Raw genomic sequence first — 22,778 nt, forward strand, 5'->3', positions numbered from 1 at the left:
TTTAATTTCCTTATCAATAAACTAAGCTTCTTGCATTCTGACCTGTTCATCATCTTTGTCACTCATATCAAGGTACTGTCTAGTTTCTTTATATATTTCTTAAAATATCCCAAAACTGGAAACAGTACTGCTACCCAACACCAAGACAAATGATACTATCATTTCCTGTATCTTGCATACAGTGTTTCTGTTAACTTGACTTCACATTACAGGCATTTTTCTTGCAATAGCATTATACAGCTGACTCATGTAGAGTTTGTGATCCACTATAACCTTTAAATACCTCTCAGCAATCAAGCAGCCGAAGAGCTGGTGCTCTTTCATTCTGTATTTGTGCATTTATTTGTTTTTTTCCCCTTTCTATTCTAGCATCTTATAGGATCATAGGAAAGTAGGACTGGAAGGAACCTCACAAGTTCATCTAGTCCAGTTTCTTGCTCATGGCAGGATCATCCCTGGCTAAACCATCCCATTCAAGTGTCTGTCCAACTTGATATTTAAACAGTAGTTTAACATTCTGAAGTGAGTCTTAATTTAAGAGAGGAACTGTTCCTTAAACAGGACTTTTGAGCCTAATGCAGAAATTATTATTTGAAGAAGTTCTTTTGCCTTTATGCCTTTGCCTGTTATGCAGGTCAACAGATTAGATGGTGTCTTCTAGCTTTACAGTCCATTAATTGATGGATAATATATGTTCTTTTTTTCTTTAATCATTGTAAGACTCTGCTTTTCCTTCTGCTATATTTGTCTTTTTTGAATTACATTATGTTCTCTACAAGACCAGTCCTCCAATTTATCAAGGCCCTGTTGCATCTTATCCTTCAAAATGTTTGCAACCAATTTCAGTTTTGTCGGCTGCAAAATTTGATTGGTATACTTTCTGTTCTTACAATTACATCATTAATAAAAGTGTTAAACACTCCTGAACCCAGAGCACAGTCCTGTGGAACCAGACTTGAAACCTCTTGCAAATCTGACATTATTTTGTTAATAGATTATTTGTTTGTGGTTATTCAGCCAATTATGCCATTCGATCTAGTCTACACTGCTCCAATTTACTTGTGACACTGGCATGTCAGTGGTGTGTCAAAATCCTGACTAAAGTCCAGGTGTTTAATGTTTACTGAATTGCCATTAAACTGCTTAACATTTCAAAAAAGGAAATTGTGTTGGTTTGGTATGATTTGCTCTTTACAAATGCATGTTGGTGCTTCGTAACTTCCTCCTCCAGATGTTTACAAATTGATTGTTTCATAATTTGCTCTAGTAATTTTCCAGATATTGAAATCAGGCTGAACAATCTGTAATTTCCCAGGTCCTCTTTCCCTTGCTATTTCTTCTCTGGTTCCCTGAGAGTTTGCCTCATCTGTGACTTTGTGAATACCATATTTTCTAGCATACCAAAAGCCCCAAAATATAACACACACCCTATTTTTGTAAGGCAGAATGAAGAAGAAAATATGTTTCCAGGTTTATGGCTGCATGGAAAAGGGATAAACCCTAGTCTACAGCTGACTCGGCCCCCCTTTCTTGATCAACTAAAGCTGAAATACTAGCTGTTCCTGAAGACTGTTCTTTACAGGTGGATTTCTGATCTTGAAAAGAGCTAAAGGAGAGAAATATGAGGATAGAAACCAGAAACAGCTAGCAGACAGCAAAATTGTCCTAAGAAAGGTGAGTTTGAGTAGTAGAACTTCAAGACGATTAAAAAGGAGAAGTGATTGTTAACACCTCTGGAGCAAAGAACAATGAGCCATTAAGGAATAGATTCCTTCAGCTGCCTGAATAGTAATACCACTGCTGCTGCACTGTGGAGCAGGAATCAGAGCAGGTGTTTCTATCCTGGGCAGAAAATCAGCTTCCCTGCTTAATACATCAGTTGTGGGAGGCTGATTTTCTCACATGTTGCATGTGAAGAAATGCAATATTAATGCTAGTGTCACAGCCAAGGGAGTCTATAGCCTGGGGCCTATGGCCCATGTTGTTGGTAGAGCAGTTTGTGGGGGCTGCACAACGTGTGGCCCCTGCCCACTCAGAAATTGGACAGCCCTGGATTAACAGATTTGGAGGAGGATGTGTTGATTTGACAATCTCTCACTTCTCATGCTACCCTAAATAATTGTTTTGTTTGACAAATAGACAGTTTTATAGTGGGTCATGTCTACCTCTAGGTCTCCTCTGACATAAGCCTCATCTATCTACTTCAGATAGGTGCCATTAGATAGCCATCTGTTTTGGTTGTGAATGAAGCCAGCTCCGGCTAAGTCAGATTGCAATCCTTCATAATTATATAATGTCAGATGCAACTTCCAAGTAGCAAGGGAAATTGCTGTAGAAACATTTGAAAATGTTCTCTTCCTCTATTATTCACAGATATGAAGGAGGAATGAATTTAGGATTATGTTTATATCTTCTGTGAAGGTCAAGGAGCACTTGGCAGAGTGCAAAAAGTATCTCACCAAAGAGAACTTCATATTCCTTTAATCACGGGTTAATCTTGTAACACTACTGTCCCAGCATAACTTAGAGTGGCCTTTAGGCCTCAAGGTGCCAATAAAGCAGCTGGACATCTGGGCACAATGTACACATACCCTACAACTAACAGTTTGGGGAATTTTTTTTCTTCTGCTGCATGCTGATGCAGATGCCCCCATGTTTGGTTGCACCATTTTATGAGGTTAGAATTTATTAGCCATGCAATGAAAAAGGCATCTGCACCATATCCCATTGGGTGTGGGCTAGTGTGTTGTTATCATAACTTACCTAGCTTACATAATAGTTTTGAGCTGATTTTTGAGGACCAAAAGTGAAATTATCTGAAATATACATGGTAGCTTATCAGATTCATAGGATCATAACACAGCAGGCCTGGAAGGGATCTCATGAGGTCATCTAGTCCAGCCCCCAGCTCAAGGCAGGATCATCCCTGACTAAGCCATCCCAGCCAAATGTCTGTCTAACCTGCTCTTGGAGACATCCAAGGATGGAGTAGCTTCACAGCTCCACAGCTTCTGTAGGTAGCCTGTTCTAATGCTTGACCACCCTCAGAGTGAGAAAGTTCTTCCTAATCTCTGACTTAAATGTCCCCTGCTGAAGCTTGAGGCCATTGCTCCTAGTCCTGTCCCATATAGCCACAGAAAAAAGCCCATTTCCAGCATCCTGTAATCACCCTTCAGGGATTTGAAGACTGTTATCAAATCCTGCCTCAGTCTTATCTTCCCCAGACTAATAATCCTAGTTCTTCCAGCCTTTCCTCAAATTTTGCCACCCAGGTCCTTAATAATTTTTGTTGCTCTATACTGAACTCTTCCCAAACTGTCTTCATCCTTCTTGAAGTGTTGGGCCCAAAGCTGGACTTAGTTTCCCAAGTAATGGTAGTGAGGTACAGAAGATATCAAAGTAGAGTTGCATTGTGCAACTGAACTAAGTTAAATTTTATCTTAGATTTCCACTCACACTTCTCTATCTGCTTCCAAGAGCCTGAAAAAAGTCCTTTCTTTGGTGTCCTAGAATGGTATGTGACATCAAACAAGAAGTTGATACTAAACTTATATAAGAAATTCTAGCAAGGGGCTTCAGGTAAAATGTTTGGTGTGGAGAAGGGGTAGTGGAAATTTGGAACTCTCCTTATTAGACAGCATACTCCATATGCAGTCTCCAGTAACAACAAAACTATATCCTGCTGGAAAATGTGGACTCTCAGCATACAGTATGTTACTCACACTTTAAAATATAAAATAATTAATTTCTTGGTCAGATCTCTTTGCCATTCACTGAAAGTATTCCAACTTACATTTTTGGAAAAACCATTAGCTGGAATTTCTGGTATTTATATACCTTCATCATGTGCTCCTAAATTATAGGGAGATGTCTGTTATAGACTTCATGGGTAATGAGTAAGTAAAATCTTCCTGCTTTAGAAAGAAATATAATACTTTGTTCTTTTTTTATTTAGCAAACAAAAAGGCCAAATTCTAAAGCTTCAGTTTTGAAATGGGGCTAAACTTCATTGACAGAGTGTAGCTGCATGTCTGAAAAAAGCCTTCATATAATAAAATTATTAGTGATTAAGTATGCATTCCTGGCATGTATGTCTATCAATCTACAGTTACGTGGGTGTGTATATGTATTTATGTACCGCAGACTTGCACAACTGTCAGGAAGATTTACCAGTCCAGATGCACAAGTCTATCTGCTCACACTTTACCTTAATAACTGATGATGAAGAAAAAAATTAATGGTGCTTTATCTGTCCATCAAAAAAAAATTATCCCAGGCAAGTAGCTGGATAGTTTTTTTGCACAGGTGTATGAACTGCGCTTTTGTGTATTGGTGTCTTAGGTTTTCCTATTGCACCACAGTACTGCAGCCTTGAATGTTCGTATATATCATGCAGTCAAAACTGGCTATAATATTATTTTGCTAACTAAATAATAAAAGAACTTTAAGTGGAATATTACCTAGTTAATCTAAAATTGCTTGTCTCCAAATAAAAATGGAGATAGGAAATTGATTCACCCTGATCTAGAGAGATACCTGTCCCTCTGCCATGTTCCTGGTGAATTCCTGAAAAATATGACTAGGATGTTAAGAAGTGAAAGCAGCTGGAGAATTATGTCAGTCACAGGCTTCTTGAGCAAGGACCTGCATTCCTGACAGCTAATCAAAAATCAAGTAACTTTTGGTTCTGATTCTGTATAATGAGCAGGTGACAAAAAGGGGATTTCTTGTACATTACCCTGCAGAAGTAACTCTGCTGTCTGCCAAGTTATTCTGCATTTTATTTTGATGAAGAGAGAGCATTAGAGAGCAGAAATCTTTTCATCAAAAAGCTTAGCAGGAAAGAAAAAAGTCTCAAGACAATGTCATGTATTGCTGGTTATTTGTGATAGTTAAAAGAATTATCTGAAAACAAAGAAGCTTTTTACAAAGAATCTAAAACACAAAAGCTTTAATAACATTTACATCTGTGTATCATCTATGTCTCCCAATGCAAGTCATGAATAACACATAAACTAGAGCATATAAGGAGCAGAAGTGCTAGCACATCATTTAAAATCCAGCACACCCCATCGTCAGTGGAATCAAATACACAGCAGGAATGGTTCCAGTTGATAGACACACAATGAAGTCATTGAAAATGAAAACATATTAATTATGTTCCTTAAGGTTAAGATAGTAATGGCTGAATTCGCTAATCCTAGCATAACATTAATGCTCAAAGCTCAGGAAGGAAAAGTGTGTAACGTTTCAAAAAATGTGGAAATTGCACCATTTCAAATTCATTTAATCCTGCATTTGCCACTCAGTCATGATCAACTCCACAGCATAGGGGGTAGCACAAGACAAAACCAGAGAGAATTATCAACAAAAAGATGTTCTTCATCCAAACAAGTGACTCGCACTACATGAGCTAATTGTAAAAATAGACCATTTCCAAAATGCAGCTGTTATGTGCTTAAGCAAAACCTGCTGTGAGAAGTGCTTTGTAGAACACCTCTGCTAACACAGACACAGAGAAAGACCTTCAATAAAGGAATCCAAAGTGCAGTGTTTAAGGGAAATCTTTTGTTTTTCAGAAGTTGGTGCTGAGCTGATTGCAGGATGTGATCTTAGCTTGTCATTCTAACATAGGTTTCCCATCTTTAAATGTTTTTCTGTTTTCATTTTCTTTTCTCTTTTACTAAATCAAAACATGAAAGGGTAGGGGTAGGTCAGAGAAAGGGAAAGTGTGTGTGTGTGTGTGTGTGTGGATTGGGAGAAACTCAGGTTATGTGATGGAAAATGATAGGTGTCAGAGAATCCCAGCTAGTTCTTTTGCGGTCATTTTCTTTGTATGACAACCTTTTTGTTTGTCCCTCTGGGAGTTAGAGATCATTCATGTAGCAGTTAATTTTAGATATGTTTCCATGTTCTTCCCCTTTCTCCTCTTTCACTCTTTCTGCCCCAAGTCCTCATCCACACATCTCTGCCACGAATTTATTGCAGCTGGATTTCTAACTATTTTAACTCCTTTGTGTTGGTGTGTTTTGAACCCGTCTGATCCTTAACTGTTTTATGCTAAATCCCAAATCTTCCCAACAGCAAGGGGTTAATTGTCTTCTTTTGATGCACTTTAAAATTCTCAGCTTCCAGGAATAGTGTTTCAGTGAGAGTTAAGTGTAATTGCTAAATAATACAGGCACTTTGTCTTATTTTAAATGAGTAATACTTAAGTTGTTACTGATGCTACTGCTTGTGTGTAAACTGGGGCTATTCCTCTACTGTTCTTGATGGTGTCACAGATATAGGCGTTTGCAAATCCAGGCTTTTGGGCTTTAAATGTTGTTCCACATCTCCTGTTCCTAATACACTACAGATTATGTATAATTGATGACTTGCATTTACAGACATGGGTACTATACAGATGTAAATGTTATTATAGCTTTTATATTTTATGTTCTCCCTGAAAGATCATTTTGTCTTTGAATAATATTCCTGTTCAGATTTTGGGGGGGTTTATCTTTAAAAAAAAATATGAAATGGATATTGCATATCGTATATTTCTTAAAAGTAATTTGGAATTTTAGGGTATGGGATTGGTGGTGACTGATACACTGCCTGGATGAGATATATCCCTTTGAAAATAACAGCGCCAGTACATGCCTGCATCTGTCTAACCTCATAATTCACTTTCACATTGGGTTATGGATGTCTGCATTCAGTGAGTCTATCTTCCCTTTAGGTATTATTTCAGCCCTTTGAGATAATAAGGAAAGTTTAATTGCGTTGTTAATTGATTTTTTGCACAACATTATTACCTTGATTGATTGCAGAGTTGATGAAAATGTTAGACACAGGCAGTGTAAAGTATCAGCCCAGTAAGGAGTGGGAGCCTTGTGGAGAATAGATAACCTTGATGTTAAGAGCTATATCCTTCAGATATGTCTTCCCTTGACATATTGATGGCCCTTGAAAAGGGAAAAGCTGATTGTATGCAGAATGCAATCATTAAACCCACTTCAGCTTGCTGTTGATTAATTTGTTTTTTCCTGAAGGATCTAGTTAAAGAGAAGGCCTCACTAGTATCAACAGCAGCCATTTTCCAGGCTTCAGATTATTCTTAACCCTCTCCTACAAGAAAGAAAAATGATACTGTCCTCTTTTAGACAAGAAAATTGTCTGAAAACATTTGGTCCAGCTGCAATTTAAGGATTACAATACATGCTATACCTTGTTAACTATCTGCTTCCCCTTTCTTCCGCCTCTACAGTATGTGGCTTCCATGCAGCCACTTCAAATAAAATGTCAGGTTTGATGATTAGTTAGAAAGGCCAGTGCATATTCTCAGCAGATTTGCCAGCAGGGGTGTCAAACTGGTTTAGCCATTGTTGCCCTAAAAACTGAAATTCCTCAGTAAAGCCAGCTACTCACTGGCAGTTCCTCTGAAAGGACTGCTCTAGAGATTCAATGCAGAAATGTAAGCAGTTAAACTTTATGCACCCAAAGACCTTTTTTGAGAGTTCTAGTAGTTTTGGTTACAGCAGCTGCATGATGCTCCTGATGGGAGAGGGTGTTTTGGAGGTCAGTGCAGCTTAATGATGCCCCTGCTCCTGCTTGCACCTGCAGAACAGATACTAGTCTAATGTAACTCCCGGTTTGACAACAGCACTCTTGTGCACTGCAGTCTTGGAAGTTTAACAGAACAACATAGTGTGTGATCAGCTTTGTCCTTGCTACTAGGTACAGCTGTGAATTGACATGGTGGGATTTTTTTCTTAACTCATCCTTGGCTACCCTCAACCCCTTTTGCACTTCCCACTTCTACTTATGTGCAGTGACACCTGCTACTAGAGAAAGAGCCGTGATGTGTAATCTTCATTGCTGAAATGGCCTTCCAATGCCAGATGGCATTTCATTGGCAAAAGCTGTTCAGTGGGTTGAGGCACTGTTTTCCCCTTCAGTGTTTTTTTTTTTTTTTTTTTTTTTTTTTAAGCAAATGACCCAGGACATGTAAAACATTTATATTCACCCTTAACTGAGCAACGCAGTGTCTTGGAGACTGAGTGCCTTGGAAGTTCTGTCCTTCAGTTAACCATTTAATGGATATTTAGTAAGGTAGCAGGGACCATGTTATTGCTTCCTGTTTGACTTGGTAATGTCCTAGACAGTCACTGTTAATTTGTGTTTGTGAGTGATACTGTGATCAGCGTTGTTTGATTGTTTGGCCAGATGTGTTTTATTAGGTCCAATGTGCACATTTGCCAGTTGGCTCTATTTTAATAGGGGGACATGTTAACTTATGACATAGTAGAGTCTGACAAATTTGAACCAGCCAAATAAGTGAGTAATATTTCAAGCTGTCAAAGTGGGTGAATACTGATTAACTGACACACTCCAAAAGCTCTCACCAATATCACTGCTCCAGTAGAAAACGTTTACTAAGCGTAATATTTGTTAGAAAGTCTTCAGTGCTTTGACTAAACTTTAATGTGTCTGACCCTAATGGAGGGGTTTTAATGTGCCTCACTCAAGTTGTTTCTTTAGCCTCCTATCTTTTATCTTCAGGAAAAGCTTCCATATAGGCTAAAAGTGCTCTTGTAAACTACAACCTCCTGTCCATTGTGATTTAACCTTCAGCCTGTCTCTCATTAGCATGTTTTTAAAAGGAGGTAGAGGGAGGAGGAAGAAAGGTGAAGATAGGAAACAATGACCATGTTTTAGCACTCTGAACTGGAGTCCCTTAGTGTTTGGATATTGGGTTATGAGCCCTTTGCAGAAACAAATTGTGGTGTATAGTCTGTAATGCATTGCTTGTTTCAATTCGTGACATACCCAAAGTAAGACAGTGAACTGAACACCTGAACTTTCAGAGACTTTGCATCCAGATGGATTTTCAATTTCACTTGGGCCACACTTCATCTGGGAAAAATGAGTTGGATGGGAAGCATTTGATGCTTCAGGCCCGTGAAATCTGGATGCCTCCTGAAATGTGAAAGATACCTTCAACTCCCACTGGGAGTCAAAAGTGCCTTGAGGTATCAGTTATTTAAGGAGGGTTACTTTATGTTAGGAGGAATCACGTCTATTCTACTATTGACAATTCCGTAAATATTCCTTTTGTTTCTGATGAAGGGCTTATGGAATGGAACGAGTCATGGGCTCCAAAGGCGGCTCCCCTACCTGATCATCACAGTATCAGAATATGACAGCAGCTCTGTTTTACTATGCTCTTTAATTTTATTTTAGAGAGTTTCTTTCCCAGCTTCAAAAATAAAAAGCAACTTGTCTTTATTTCAGATGACTCCCATGAGAAATTTCAATCCAGTCAAGCCAGACTGAATTGTGGATGATTTTTTTGTTTTGTTTTCTTTTAACGTGAGCTTCTCCAACAGGAACACATCTGAGATCCAAATGCAAGTTTCACTCATAAGATGAGCCAAATTCATGTCTAAACCCTCCAGAAGGGCCCTGCTGCTCAAATTTGTTCACATAAGAATTCATAATTTTATTGGAATGCTTGCAGACTTTCCGAATAATTATTCCAAAAGTTTGCTTTCTGTCCCATAAATCATGGTACATTTGTTTAATCCTATTGGAGTTGCTGACAGAGATTACTTTCCTCTTTTCCCCTTTACTACAAATGCAATCTACACATTCCTAAAGTTTGTAAAGTATAATATAATTATATTCATCCTCAGTTTCCTTAATGGCTCTAGCATTTTCATGGTTTAATTCCATTGCTGATTTTAATGTAAGTGTTGTTAGTAGAGTGTAATCCAAAATGTAGAGCAGCCCAGAAATGCCATTTTTGCATATATTAGTCAAATCAACTGAGAGTCTTCTAAGATAATATTGTAAGTTTATACTGAGCAGCTATAATGTTCAGTAAGGATCAGATTATACAACCTCTTGGTCAACCATTCTGCATATATTAAAAGTATCTCTTATGTTACCCTAATGAACCCTAATAATGCTTTATTCAAAGTAAGAGAAATACAGTTCACAACTATCCTAAAATATGTTTTGTGTATGTTTAAGACAAAACCTGCAATATTTTTTCTTCTAGCTTTCTTCTTTTAATAACAACTTTCAGCCCCAGCTGTACTGGGAGCTCTGAAGTGTGGCATGCACACGGTCCCCCCATGAAACATTTGGAGCCTTTTGTTCAGATGAATAAATAGTGACATCTTTTTGTAGCTATCCATATAGTCAAATCGATGCTTACTGTGATTAGTTCACCAGAAGTCAGGCTTCTGGGAGAAAGGTTGAAAGCAGGGATTGCATATATATAAACTTTGATCATTACGGAACATAACATTGGCTGCAAAACTAACGAACAGTATTGCTTTAATTGTCATATCAGAATATTTAGTTTGCTGTTTTAGCCGTTTTATTATACAAATGCATGCTGCCCTCTAGTGGTGATGCCCTCAACTTTGAACTGACTAAAAAAGACCTAACACAAAGGAGTTTGCTTGCTTGTTTTGGGGGCAGTGACTGTTGCTAAAAACTGTGGGCTCTTTAGTGCAATTTGGAGTACTCAACAGTTTAAATATAGAAATTTAGCTTTTGTGACCTCAGTGTAGAAATGGATAGTGAAGATGTTTACTAAATTCTTCCTGATTTGTATGTGAGCCTTACATGATCTTTGAAATTTGTTCCATCTTTTATCCATTCAACTGTTTTTAGAATACATCTCAAAAAATGAGGCACATGAAATATAAAGCAGCCTTTTAAATCCACAGTTTTCACCCTATGAAGCTATCCAACGTTTATGTGTTCAAGCCATTCATGAAATTAGACTGTGGATAAACTAATATCTACATATTCAGTGTTTTCTGGCTCTGATAAATAACTGAAATGACAGCTGTGTTCTTGATTCCTTTCCTAAATCCTTAATCCATTGTTTTTTGATCCTAAAATATTCAACAGGAAATATTTTGTCATGAGCTTTAGTTTCATTCCATCCACAGAATTGTTTGAAATGGTGCTGTTAACAAACACAAATCAACAAAAGAAAAATAGGAGGTTCTTTTGCCTCCTCCATTCCTTAATTTTCATAGGAAAACAGTCCAACATATTGTAATCATCACCATAAAAGTAAGTATGGAACTGTACCTGAGAAGTCACAGAGCAAAAATGTGGGGCCTTATAATGTAACTGTACTACCTAGGACAGTACAAAACTGGTTAATGATTTAAAGTAATATGCTCTAGATGCTCCTATTTTAGCCAGCAGTAGAAGATCTGTAGACAGCACATGCCCAGATCAAAGCTGATCATGTCAATGTCATTCAAGGAGGGAGAGAGACTCCTTTTTTTCCTTTCTTTCTTTCCCCCCTTTTTTTAAACAAAGTATGACATCTAAGGAACAGTGTGTTGATTGTTCCACTGCCAGGATACGCATAATGGAAACATTAGCTCCAAGATAACTTTTAATCTGTCAGCCTAATGGATCCTTAATGTGTAGAGGGCTTTAAATGTATGTCAGCCAGGGCTGTATAAAGTAATATAGTTTGTGGCCTGAATGGATCTAGATGACTCTGCACCATGACACAATATGGTTTATTATTATCAGCTCATCAGCTTATTCCCACGGACTTGGACAAGCTTCTCAATTTTCCAGTAACAGATTATGTGAGAAAAAGCTTGCAGTGCATTTTTCCTCTTTCCTCTTCTTTTAAATTACAAGTTTCATCCCCAGCTGCACTGGGAGCCCTGAAGTGTATTTACAGCAGGCTGCACTTTATCACACATCAGCTTGACTGCTAGTTTACACAGAACATTTATGCAGCTCCCTTGGCCTGGGATGCAAACTTCACATCTTTGTATTCCTATCACCTTCATTGCAATTTTTTCCAACATCCTCTCCCTGTTGACTTCTTTCCTTTCCCCCTGCCCCCTCCCTTTTCTTTTCTTCTTACAACCAGGCTGGCGAGACTTGACATGTTGCAGTACTTGTCTGTGAAAGATAGTTGCACTAATTTCATGTCCTTGTTTGCTTTTTTGCTTCTCTATTTGATGGTTAGGCACATAATGCCAGTGGTATTGCCATGGACTGAGCATAGATTTGACTTGGTTCATTTAAACAAGCTAACCAACCTGAAAGGCTACCTCATGCCCAATACCGTCCAGGCATTTGGGAGGAAAGAATCATCCCTTTCTTGGCACTGAAGGTTGGGGGTGGGGGATTAGCTCTAGAGAGTCCTTGCACTGTCCTAAATACAAAGGCTGGGTTATGCTAGCACTGTTGGTCATAGCTGAAAGCAAGTGGGGAGGGAGGATGAGGAGGTAGAACTGTATCCTTACATGTCCAGCAACTTTCTAATCAATAGATCTGCTCCTCTTCAGGAAGTGCTGCAACCATCTTCATTCCTCCTCTTTCATGGGTTGCTCACTCTTTCTGTCTTGTGCCTGTTTCTGTGATATTTGACTACTTGCTCAAAGCTTGGTGGAATGGTGTAGATCAGGGTGTCGAACTGACCTCTCCTAGAGAGCTAGATCTGGAAACGGCAGTGGGGTGAATGGGGGGGGGAGGGGGTGAGTGTGAAGGTCCAGGGAAATGATTTTGCTGCCACTCATTGCTCCCCTGTCAATACAAGTCCTGAATGTGGAACTGTACCTGGGATTTTGACAGTGGGCCCCACCCTTGACTTCCCAGCTACCCAGGGAGACTGCAGACCAGACCACATGACTCTGTGGCCTGGATCCAACCCACAGGTGGTATATTTGACACCCCAGGAGTAGATTAATGCTTCCTGCTGTTCAATTAGGTGTACCCCATTACTTTTGCTTACATTTGTATCCTCTTAAAAATTAAATAAAATTAAATTAAAAGGTTATGGGGTTATTAATGCATAATGTTAGATGAGTTAATATTTTTGTATCTGTTCTTTGAACACTTCTGATAGCACTTTCTGATATCATCTTGGTTTGTAATTACATTTTGCCCTTGTTACTGCAAGCCTTTATAAGTCAGTCCTTATACAGTGTATTCTTAGAGCTGTTTGCCATTGTATACAGTGACTTCTGTTGGAGAAGGCAAAAGTGAGAACAGCCTAACTGGAAGCTATGTTCTGAGTGGAAGTTGCTGAAATCTGTACCTGTTTCTTATTATTTGTATAGGCAACCCTCACCATTCGTGGGGGATACATTCTTGTATCCTTCGCAAATGACAAAATCCGCAAATAAGGCACTGTGTTCATGAACACAGTGCCCCCCGGCAGCTGGGAGGGGAAGGGGGGGACATGGCTCTGATGGCGATGGTGGCAGTGTGGCGGCAGCAGCAGCAGGACCCTGGCAGCAATAAGTGGCAGAGCTCCCAAGGAGCTCCTGTAAGTGCATAAAGTATATTTAAAATGCGGGTTCGTCATTCACAGATATTTGAAACAGTGAATGCTGAACCCGCGAATAGCAAGGGTTTCCTGTATTGTGCTGGTAAGAGATGGTTATCACTCAGGACCAAGGTCTCATTGAACAAAGGACCACTCATATATATTGGAGGATCCTGTTCCTCCCTTCCTAGCGCTTACAATCAAAGAAGACAAATCTGATGTAAAAAATATACAAGAAAGTAACGTAAATGATTGGCCATGGGGATTGGCTCATGACTCGTTCATTTCTCAAGATTTTTGGGTATTACTAGAAAAGAAAAAATGATCTTGGAATTTCAGTTGAAATGGACAAAGGAAAGAAGAAAAGGAGGCGATAAAGTTTGTATGCTGGAAGATGGTAGTCCTTACTGCTGTGGGGACTGAGACTTCTAGGGTATGGGGCTTTCATATTCCACCAGTGAGGGTTTTGGCACTAAGTATCAGTGTACAGTGGAGACCTAGTGCCTCAGGGTTTTTTCTGGGGGATCTGGTGGGAAGCAAAGGATTCTCCTCTGCTGGTCTTAGTCCAGTGTGCAGACAGCAGGAGCAGAATTGAGGGGAAGGATGGGCATACTTAGCATTAACTTCTTTCTGTGTCAATTTCTGTGACTTGAAGTCACTGTCCAAGTCATTGTCCAGTCTATCAGTCAGGTTTTGCAGTTATGAATAAATTCTAGTAGCTTCTGATTTTTGTCTCAGCTCCGCCACATTCCTATACCTAAACTGGTCAGAGTTAGGTGCTTTCTGAGTAGCAGGTGGTAGTCAACAGTTCCCTGCCTCTCAGGCTGTAAATATAGCCTTGCATTGTCCTGGGCAAAGCTATTTTTTCCTGTGACAGTGTGATTGGTCAGACATCCATGTCTCTTATCCCAGGACAAACCCTAAAAAGATTAATGGAATAAGAAATGCTAACAATTAATCTTGGGACATCATGGCTGTCCTGAGATTGCATCAGTGAATCAATGGCAAAAGCCGCAGTGCATTCTGCTGCTCATGAAAACCCAGTTGGAAGGGTGATGTATACAGGTTTCCCTTGCTTTATGTGGGTTCTGTATGTGCGGATTCACCATTATGCGATGACTGTTTTTATACTAAAAATTCATTATATGTGAGGTAAATTCAGGCTTATGCAATCAGTGTGGTAGAAGCCTGCAGTCAGCTGTTTTGTGTGGTGAATTGTGGGAGTGATGCGCACCAAAATATAGTCTTCTGTGTGGATCTGCGCTCCTCGCTCATTGTCTGCAACACATATTTCTGTCATTGCCCTGTGCTTGTGTATACTGTCTGATGTTGGTGAGTACTAAAATTGTCTTGTAAAAGTGGTAGAAATGGGTCTGGGGGTCAGTACAGTCGAGGTCTTGGAATGTATCCCTATTTGTTACATTGTAAAGTGGGTTCCCTTTATGCGAATTTGAGTTATGCACTGCTTTCTAGGAACACATGTACAGCATAAAGTGAGGGAAACCTTTCTGTTCCAGGACAAACGCAAGCACAACTGGTTCCAGGACAAATACAACGTCTGTTCCTAGCCACAGAAAATCAGTGTGTTCTGCAACAAAATAACTCCAGTCTCCTCCTCATATGACAGTTGCCCACGGTTTTACATTTCTTTAAATGTTGCATTTGGCAACAGCTTTGCATTTCCCCATTTTAGAAATGGACAGGTGAAGTGACATGTCCAAGGCCACTGGGCAAGTTGCAGACAGATACAAAACTAGTTTTTTCCTTTAACTGCTCAAACTATTTGCGTTCAGAATCTTGGATGCTTACCTACTGAAGTGCCTCTCCCTCCTCCTGTGTTAACTATCATAGCTCTTTCTTGAGAGTTTTTCCCCTCCCTCTGCATTTCTTAACTTCCTTTCTAGAAAACTCTTTCTTCCTTCCATGAAATCCTGTGCTTGAGTCCAAGTTTTTCTTCTGTATTTTCTTTTTTTAACCATGTTAGATGGTTAGCATTCATTCCCCATGTGCTTGCTGTGAGGCATCCAATGGATCTGTATTGCACAAAATGGTCAGGGAATGGGCTGAACTTCAAGCTGATTCTTTGGGGGATTTATTTATGTATTTTAGAATAACTGCATGGCCCATTTCTACTAACTTGTGTCAGGAGTGATTTATTAAGCTTCTCAAAGCAAATACTTTGAAGCTGTACATTTGGGGATTTCTACACTTTTTAAAAACATTTGGTTGTTCTAATGTTCTTAATGCTGATTTAAAAATAAATAGTGCAGGAACAATTAGAGATTTATTTTGAACTAAAATAAGTATGGATACCTTAATATAATAATAGAAGCATTTGGTTTAGCCAAAAAGCCAGGATAACCAAAATCTACTGGAAATCAATGAGACTTAGTCTGCTAAGTGCTAGATGTTTAAAGGCATATACATTATAAGTTAATATAGGCATTTGAAGTAACAGTCCAAACAAAACTTTTCAGCCTTATTGAGGTGACATTCTTTGAATTTTTATTGTATGGAAAAAATTGAATTTTTGACTTTGTTCCAATTTAGAATGGAAAAAAAAAACCCCTTGCAATTCTTGAGGAAAAGGAATTTTGTTTTGAACAGTCTCTATTTATGTGCTTAGCTAAAAAGGGACTGTTTTAAATATGTTTAAAATTAATGGAATGAATGTATATGTTTTGCTTAAATGACTAGAACCGTAAGTATTTATTCTTGAATGTTGTTTGAAGATAGGGATTTATTTCACATATCTGTGGGAATTCTGCAGCTCCTGGCCCTTAATGGGGGAAAATACACCAGAGCCATTGAAAATAGTGGCAATGATACTGATGCTCCATCCAGAATGGTCTCAAAAAAATGTACAAATTATACTGCTTACCACCACTGAGACACAAGCACCCTTTTTGTTTAATGGTAAAGTTCTACAAGTGAAAGCTATACAAAAGTATGATATAACAGTGTACAAGAAATAAAGATTGATCTAACACAAACTCAAAGGGCAGAGTTTAAGTTGTGTTTTCAGCATAAAATTAGCTTGGGGTTTGCCAACAACATCGAGTCTGCTACAGTGTGCTATGGGATTTGACCATGAGCAGCTAGGACCTCTGTTTAGGATCCATCTGCAAGGCATACATAGTAATTGAGTACTTTATGACTTTCTGTTTACTTCTACATCAATAATGTAAGTAAATTTATTTTTGAAACACATTTAAAAGGGAAAAATTAACCATTTCACATGTATCACAATTATTCCCATATAGCACCTTTCACATCTATCAAAATTATTAAACCCATTAGGCATTTTAGGACAAATAAACAAGTGGGACTTTGGTGCTAACAAATGGTTTATACTGGGGGGCACTGTATAGATGCATTGAAACATCAGGGAGTAACCTGAAGGCAAATGTTTTGGCTTTCAGTAAAATAAAGAATGACTTTTTTCAGTAAACAGAGCATTTGTTCATGGGATCATAGAAAATTAGGGTTGGAAGGGACCTCAGGGTGGACCTCATCTAGTGCAACCCTCTGCTCAAAGCAGGACCATTCCCACCTAGATCATTCCAGCCAGGGCTTTGCCAAGCCAGACCTTAAAAACTTCCAAGGATGGAGATTTCACCAACACTCTAGGTAACTTGTTCCAGTGCTTCACCACTCTCCTAGTGAGGGAGTTTTTCTTAATATCCAACCTAAATTTCCCTTGCTGCAGTTTGAGATGATTGTTCAAGTTCTGTCATCGGCCATCACTGAGAACAGTCCAGCTCTATCCTTTTCGCATCAACCCTTCAGGTAGCTGAACGCTACTATCAAATCTTCTCTCAGTCTTCTCTTCTCCAAAGTTTTGTTATAGCTTTATAATGGTCAGATTGCATTATCACCCTCAAATACAGCTACCCCAGTGAGAGGAATATCCTACATACCCTACAATTACCACCCAACAGTAGCAAAAAAAGAAAAGGAAAGGAAGTTAATCTCCATCCACATTTTTGTCCAAGTCCTTTCTGTTGAGACTGACAACAATGGTGCCAGCTGTGATACTTGAGGAGGGTTTTTATGTGATGTGGAGCACTTCTTATTCAGGAAAAATTTCAGCAAGTTATGCAGTGGTACCAAAATATAGTAATAACCTAAAACTACCTCAGGTTGAATTTGAAATGGTGACCTGGACACTCATTGTTTAGTTTTGAATTACGAAGTCTTTGTACTGTCTGGTTCCCATCAAAACACCATAAGGAGTACAAGAGTATTTTAGTATAGAAAAGGATCTTGAGGAGTGACTGCACAATAGCTTCTTGCTATGCACACCCAATTTAAAAGGAGTGAACATGATGAGCAATTTTTCACATGCTTACTATGTGTGTATGTGTTAATTTATTAATTGGGATAATTGGGTTTTCCCCCAGCTAAGGAAAAGCTTGTGTTGCTGACATTACAATGTGTTTGTGAAGAAAGACTGATACAGCAACACACACAAGCAACTGCAAGGTCATTACTTACCAAGCATAATTAGAACATCCATTCTGAAAGGGGGAAACATTTAAAAGATAAAGGGTGTATTTAAAAATGATTCTTCCCAATGCAGTTTTTTGATAATTATAGTTTTAACAGCTTATGGTGATGGTGCAAGTGGCTATTTAAGAAAAATTAGGAGGCTCATTCAGGGGAAGATGATCCCTCAAGAGACCTCATGCTGTCATTTTTCAAGAACCCTGAGCAGAAAGCTCATTCCAAATGCTGCATGTCATTCTGATGCATCTGGAATAAGCATAGCTTTCTTATGATCAGTGCAGATATTTTTAATTAAAAACACCGTAAACATGTTGCCCCCTTACCCTCTTCCCGACGTGTGTATGTGTGTGTGTGTGTGTGTGTGCATGCGCACGCACGCATATGTATGTCTGTGGAGCTGCAAAGGAATGAACATATTGTAGATATGCAATGGGAATCTGGCTTTTACTGAGTCAGACACAGTAGGTTTCCTAAATCTATGTATGGCATATCGTAACATCAAAACTCTTACTGCAGCAGATAAACCCTTTATAATTTTCACAGTTTTGTGCAGTTGCCAAGGGGAGGTAGGAAGACAAGAAAGGAAGAAAGAAAACAAAACAGTCACCTCATTTAATTTATGACCAAGCCTATTGTTTTACAAATAACCTTCATGATAAATAAAGTCTCATGGCAACATTTTCAACTGTGCTTTTATCAAGGCTCTCTGAGCAGTGTGTGTAATACGACTGGCAATCGAATCACAGCTGTGTGCCTTGGTAGGGAATCTCTTTGGAGACAACACTTCCTTAATTTAAACAATTGTAGGCTGCAGGAGTTCAAAAATTTCAGCTGACTTTAACTGTCACTAGCCCAAGCACCTTTATCCCCAGGCGAGCAGCAGCAGCTGGATTTCATTTCCTGCTGCCAGACTGTCCGACATCTTTGCTGAACATCCCAGGAACTGAGCGTCTTTACTTTAAGGATTTTATTCAAGGTGACAGCTCCTCACACTTTAGCGTTCAGATCACCTCAAGTAGCTGAGATATCAGTGAAAATGAGAGCACTTCTACAGCAAACTCCAAATTTAGATTGACTGAGGTTATCCTTAGGCCTCTAGACCCAACCTCCATGACAGAACAGGCCTGCCAGTAACTTTAAAACTACAGTGGAGTTTGTAATGATGTCTGGAGAGAAATATTCTGCAGGAGCAGTGGAGAATACTATAAGTGATAGGAAATGATGTCAGATTTAGTTAGGACTGGAGACAGTGTTAGAATATACTTGGCATAATATGGCACCGGTATCTCTGTCAGCATCTCTGTTTTCTGTCACTGCGCACAATTCTAGGCCTGTCTATAGTCCTGACAGTGTCTTTTCAGATCAGGTTATTGCCAAGTCGGAGACTCGCTCAGCGCAGTGCCATACAGCCCCCTTTGTTTGAAGTCTGCCCTTTTGTCATTAATGCACTTGATGTCTATTTAAATCTGATGGTGAATGCAGTATCTGTTTTCCTGTCAAGAGATCATTGACAATATTAATACCTCATGTCCTTGCCTCATTTTCTAAGCACTGACACCTAGCTGAAGTCTCCAGCATTCATCAAACAGCACTCTCTCACCAGGGTCTCTATAAACAGTCTTGCTTCCAGTCCTTAAGAAATGCGGCAAACCTCAAATAAGACTTTTATCAATGTCAGTGAAAAAAAGGACTCTGAAATATGTCATTAATAAAACGTTCAAATCCTTTGAATTTAGAGCTCTAAATCTAGAAACCCATCCACCCTTGTTACCAATCTAATGTCACCTATGTTTTTGCATGTAATAGTGTTGCTTTAGGAGACAAAAGCTTGCTTTTCACCTGCTATTTATGACTGACAATTGCATTCCTAAAATATGGAAGTTGATCCAGTGGTCAGTGAGCTTGCCAATGCTCTCTCCAAGCCTTCTGTAGAGTTGGGTTAGATAGGGACTTAGCACAGCAGCGTCTAGTCCCCTTTTGTGTTTTCTTAAGCAGAATGTTTTTCACAGTAAATGTCAGGCCTATCCATTTCCTTTCATAGGAATGTATTACTACCCCGATGCTTAAAAGAGAGAGAAGGAGAGAAATTGGGGATACATTAATCTGGCACAGCCCCATGCCCTCTAGTTTCAGTTACCTTTTTTAACTTTATTATTATATTGCTACAGTGCATGCAAATTATACAAAGCACAATTAACACTTCAGACCGTAGGTAAGCACAGCTTTTAAGGATTCCATTTGCTCAGGTAGGGTGTGAAAACATAAAACTTTGCAATAAACGGAGGATATACTTTGCTCAGGCTTTGCCCTATATATAAAGGAGTATTTGTTTCCTTTGGGTTGGATTGTGGTTGTCCTTTTGTATGTGAGCTAGATACTACATGGATGATCATTTTCAAAACACACAAAACAGCAGGAGGCAAAAAGATCTTGCACCTACCAAAACTGCAGAGGAGACCACTGTAATTTGACTTCCTGAGCTTGGAGGGGCAAAGGGAGATGTTGCTAGTATCTGACATAATCGCTCCCCCTTGGCTCCCTGCATTTCAGCTGTCACCACCTGGCAGGAAGCGCAAAGGAGCAACTTCAGTATGATAGTTGTATGGTACGGTAGCAAATTGTATTAGTGAATGTTTTATCCTGCATCCAAGATGCATTATAGCTTTTATAGCTATTATCCCTTCTTCCACCCATACTAAAGACTGTGGATCTTTCCCTATTAAGCAATGTTCTGACTCAGTGCAGCTTATATTTAGAAAATACGGGGGTGCGGGGGGGTTCACTTCATTGTATGCATCCATCCATTGCAGTTTCTGAACATTTTTTTTTCTTTTGTACTATCATTTGGAGAATTGGTTGTGAATTCAGGGAAGAAGTAGAACGTTAGGATAGATGGGAGGTCCTAGGTTGTAGACCCATTCTGTCAATGACTAGTCTTCTAGCCTTTGGCAGATCACTAGACTTCTCTGCCTCTGCAAAGTGAAGATAATGTTAATTGCTTACATTACAGAGTTATTGCAAGCATAACTTTGTGGACGTCTGAGCAGAGCTTTTCACTAGTTTGATAGGAAGCTGATTAATAGTAATTTACTATCATTGTATTAACATCTGTAAAACTATGAGACTTGAAAAGATTTATCTTTATATTATGTTTATGGGGGGGTAACACACTACAAAATTACAACACTATTTGAGAATCTATCTTTAGTCAGACTCCACAAACAGTACAGAAATAATTTAAAACACAGTATACAGGCAGTCAAGTGTATTGCTTATATACCAGAACTTGAAAACACTTGTATACATGTGTGTAACAGGATGCATCATGCAGATACTCAGATGTGTGTTTGCAAAGCTGACCACACCGTCATTAATTTGAACAGTAAAATATAAAATACTTCAAATTAACATACTCTGTTTTCAGCAGACAGCGAGAGAGAGAGAGAGCTGTTCCCCCCTGTAGTTTAATCTTCCTCCCTACACAACCTTAGTAATATGCTTCCATTACATACTGTGTTAATTGCTGACCTTAATCTAATTTGTTTTCTTGTCGCTGTAGGTGTTCTAGGAAAATGTCGTTACGTTTACTATGGAAAGCATTCAGAAGGCAACAGATTCATCCGAGATGACCAGCTCTAAAATGCAACACCATTCTGTGCCACTTCAAACTATCCACACTCATGCACACAAAAAGCACAAATTGCATCTACATTTTAAGCATGCAACTAAAGTCCTCCAGTACCTTCTGCTGACTTTGCCAACCCTGTCAAGATCATCCTTCTGTCTTAGTCTGAGTAGTCACATAGAGATTGACATGATTGCCTTTAAGCAGGTCCCATCCACCAGTGTGACAGACAGCTGCAGCCAAGCACCAGGCCTGACAGGATGAACACCATGATGGATTGCCTGGTCCAATTGCTGCTCACAGAAGAGCAAAGGTCACACCTGGGGCTTCACTGAGCATGCTCAGTTGGTTTTTAGCAAGAGCAATGCTTTTATCTAAAGCTCGCCTGTTGAGTGAGAGAAGCTGGCAGTATCAATATGTTTATAAAAGCAATAGCTGTAATTTAAGATTAAAAAAACTGTTATCTGTTCATATTTCCCCCCATGAATTAAATACTTATATTTCTTAGACAGACATGCATACAATCCTCTTCAAGCTTTATATGAGAATTAAAAGTTTGTGGGGGGAGTATGCAGTCAGTAATGTCCTATTTAAATATTTCTCAAAATGCAAAACCCTATGAATTTGTTTTTTTAATTTAAGAAGTATCGGAGCAGTTTTACAGATTCAGCTGAACCTAGGAATCTTTCTTTTGATTAGAATCTCAAGATTTAATAAATCTTAACATTCAGAAAAGGAGATCATATTTAATGCTGCAGAACAGGTAACATAGAGGACCCCCTATTTAATTGCATTTCTTTGAAAAAAAAAATACAGAAGTGGCCGTTTGTAGTTATTCCTGGTGTATTTGACAACATTTTTTAAAAATTTGGTCAGAGATTAAGTTTAGATAACTGTTGAACTGTGGGGAGGTGGGGGGGATGGTTTGAAGGGGGCGGGAAGCCCTAAAAATAAAAACCATTACTGAGCTTGGATAACATTTAGAGGGGAGAGAAAGGTAAAACTGAGGGAATTATGAATCCTATGTTAATGTACATTCAAATGACATAAGCATGGCTCCTGTCAAGTTTTTGATAACTCATACAGATATCCTTAGCTTGTTGCAAGCCTTTTTAAATGGAGTGGATATATTTGGAGCAACAATTTCTTTTGTTATTGTGAATCAAGTTGCCAGACTTAATAATATAATGCACCAACGAGTATGAAGAGCATTGTGAGCAACGTACAAATTGTGAGGAAGTACATTGTGGCCCTGTGTAGCTGCTCTTCTTGTACTGTCTTAATCTTGGCTAATTTGCTTTTGTGCATAGTAAATCAAATTTTGATTAA

General features: G+C 38.9%; 1 protein-coding gene across 3 annotated transcripts in view; it reads left to right on the forward strand.

Annotated features, from left to right (window-relative positions):
• The window catches only part of CUNH10orf11 (chromosome unknown C10orf11 homolog), a 1,097,256-nt gene extending 1,075,006 nt beyond the window's left edge, over window positions 1-22,250 (forward strand). For all 3 annotated transcript variants that reach the window (XM_019555729.1, XM_019555728.1, XM_019555730.1), the window contains one exon: window positions 21,384-22,250. In XM_019555729.1, the coding sequence (XP_019411274.1) occupies window positions 21,384-21,392 (9 nt within the window). In that variant the 3' untranslated portion in view covers window positions 21,393-22,250. The remainder of the gene's footprint in view (window positions 1-21,383) is intronic.
• The last annotated feature ends 528 nt before the right edge of the window (window positions 22,251-22,778 follow it).

The sequence above is a fragment of the Crocodylus porosus genome, unplaced genomic scaffold (assembly GCF_001723895.1).
Source record: "Crocodylus porosus isolate Cpor-Errol unplaced genomic scaffold, CroPor_comp1, whole genome shotgun sequence".
NCBI classification, from domain to species: domain Eukaryota; kingdom Metazoa; phylum Chordata; order Crocodylia; family Crocodylidae; genus Crocodylus; species Crocodylus porosus.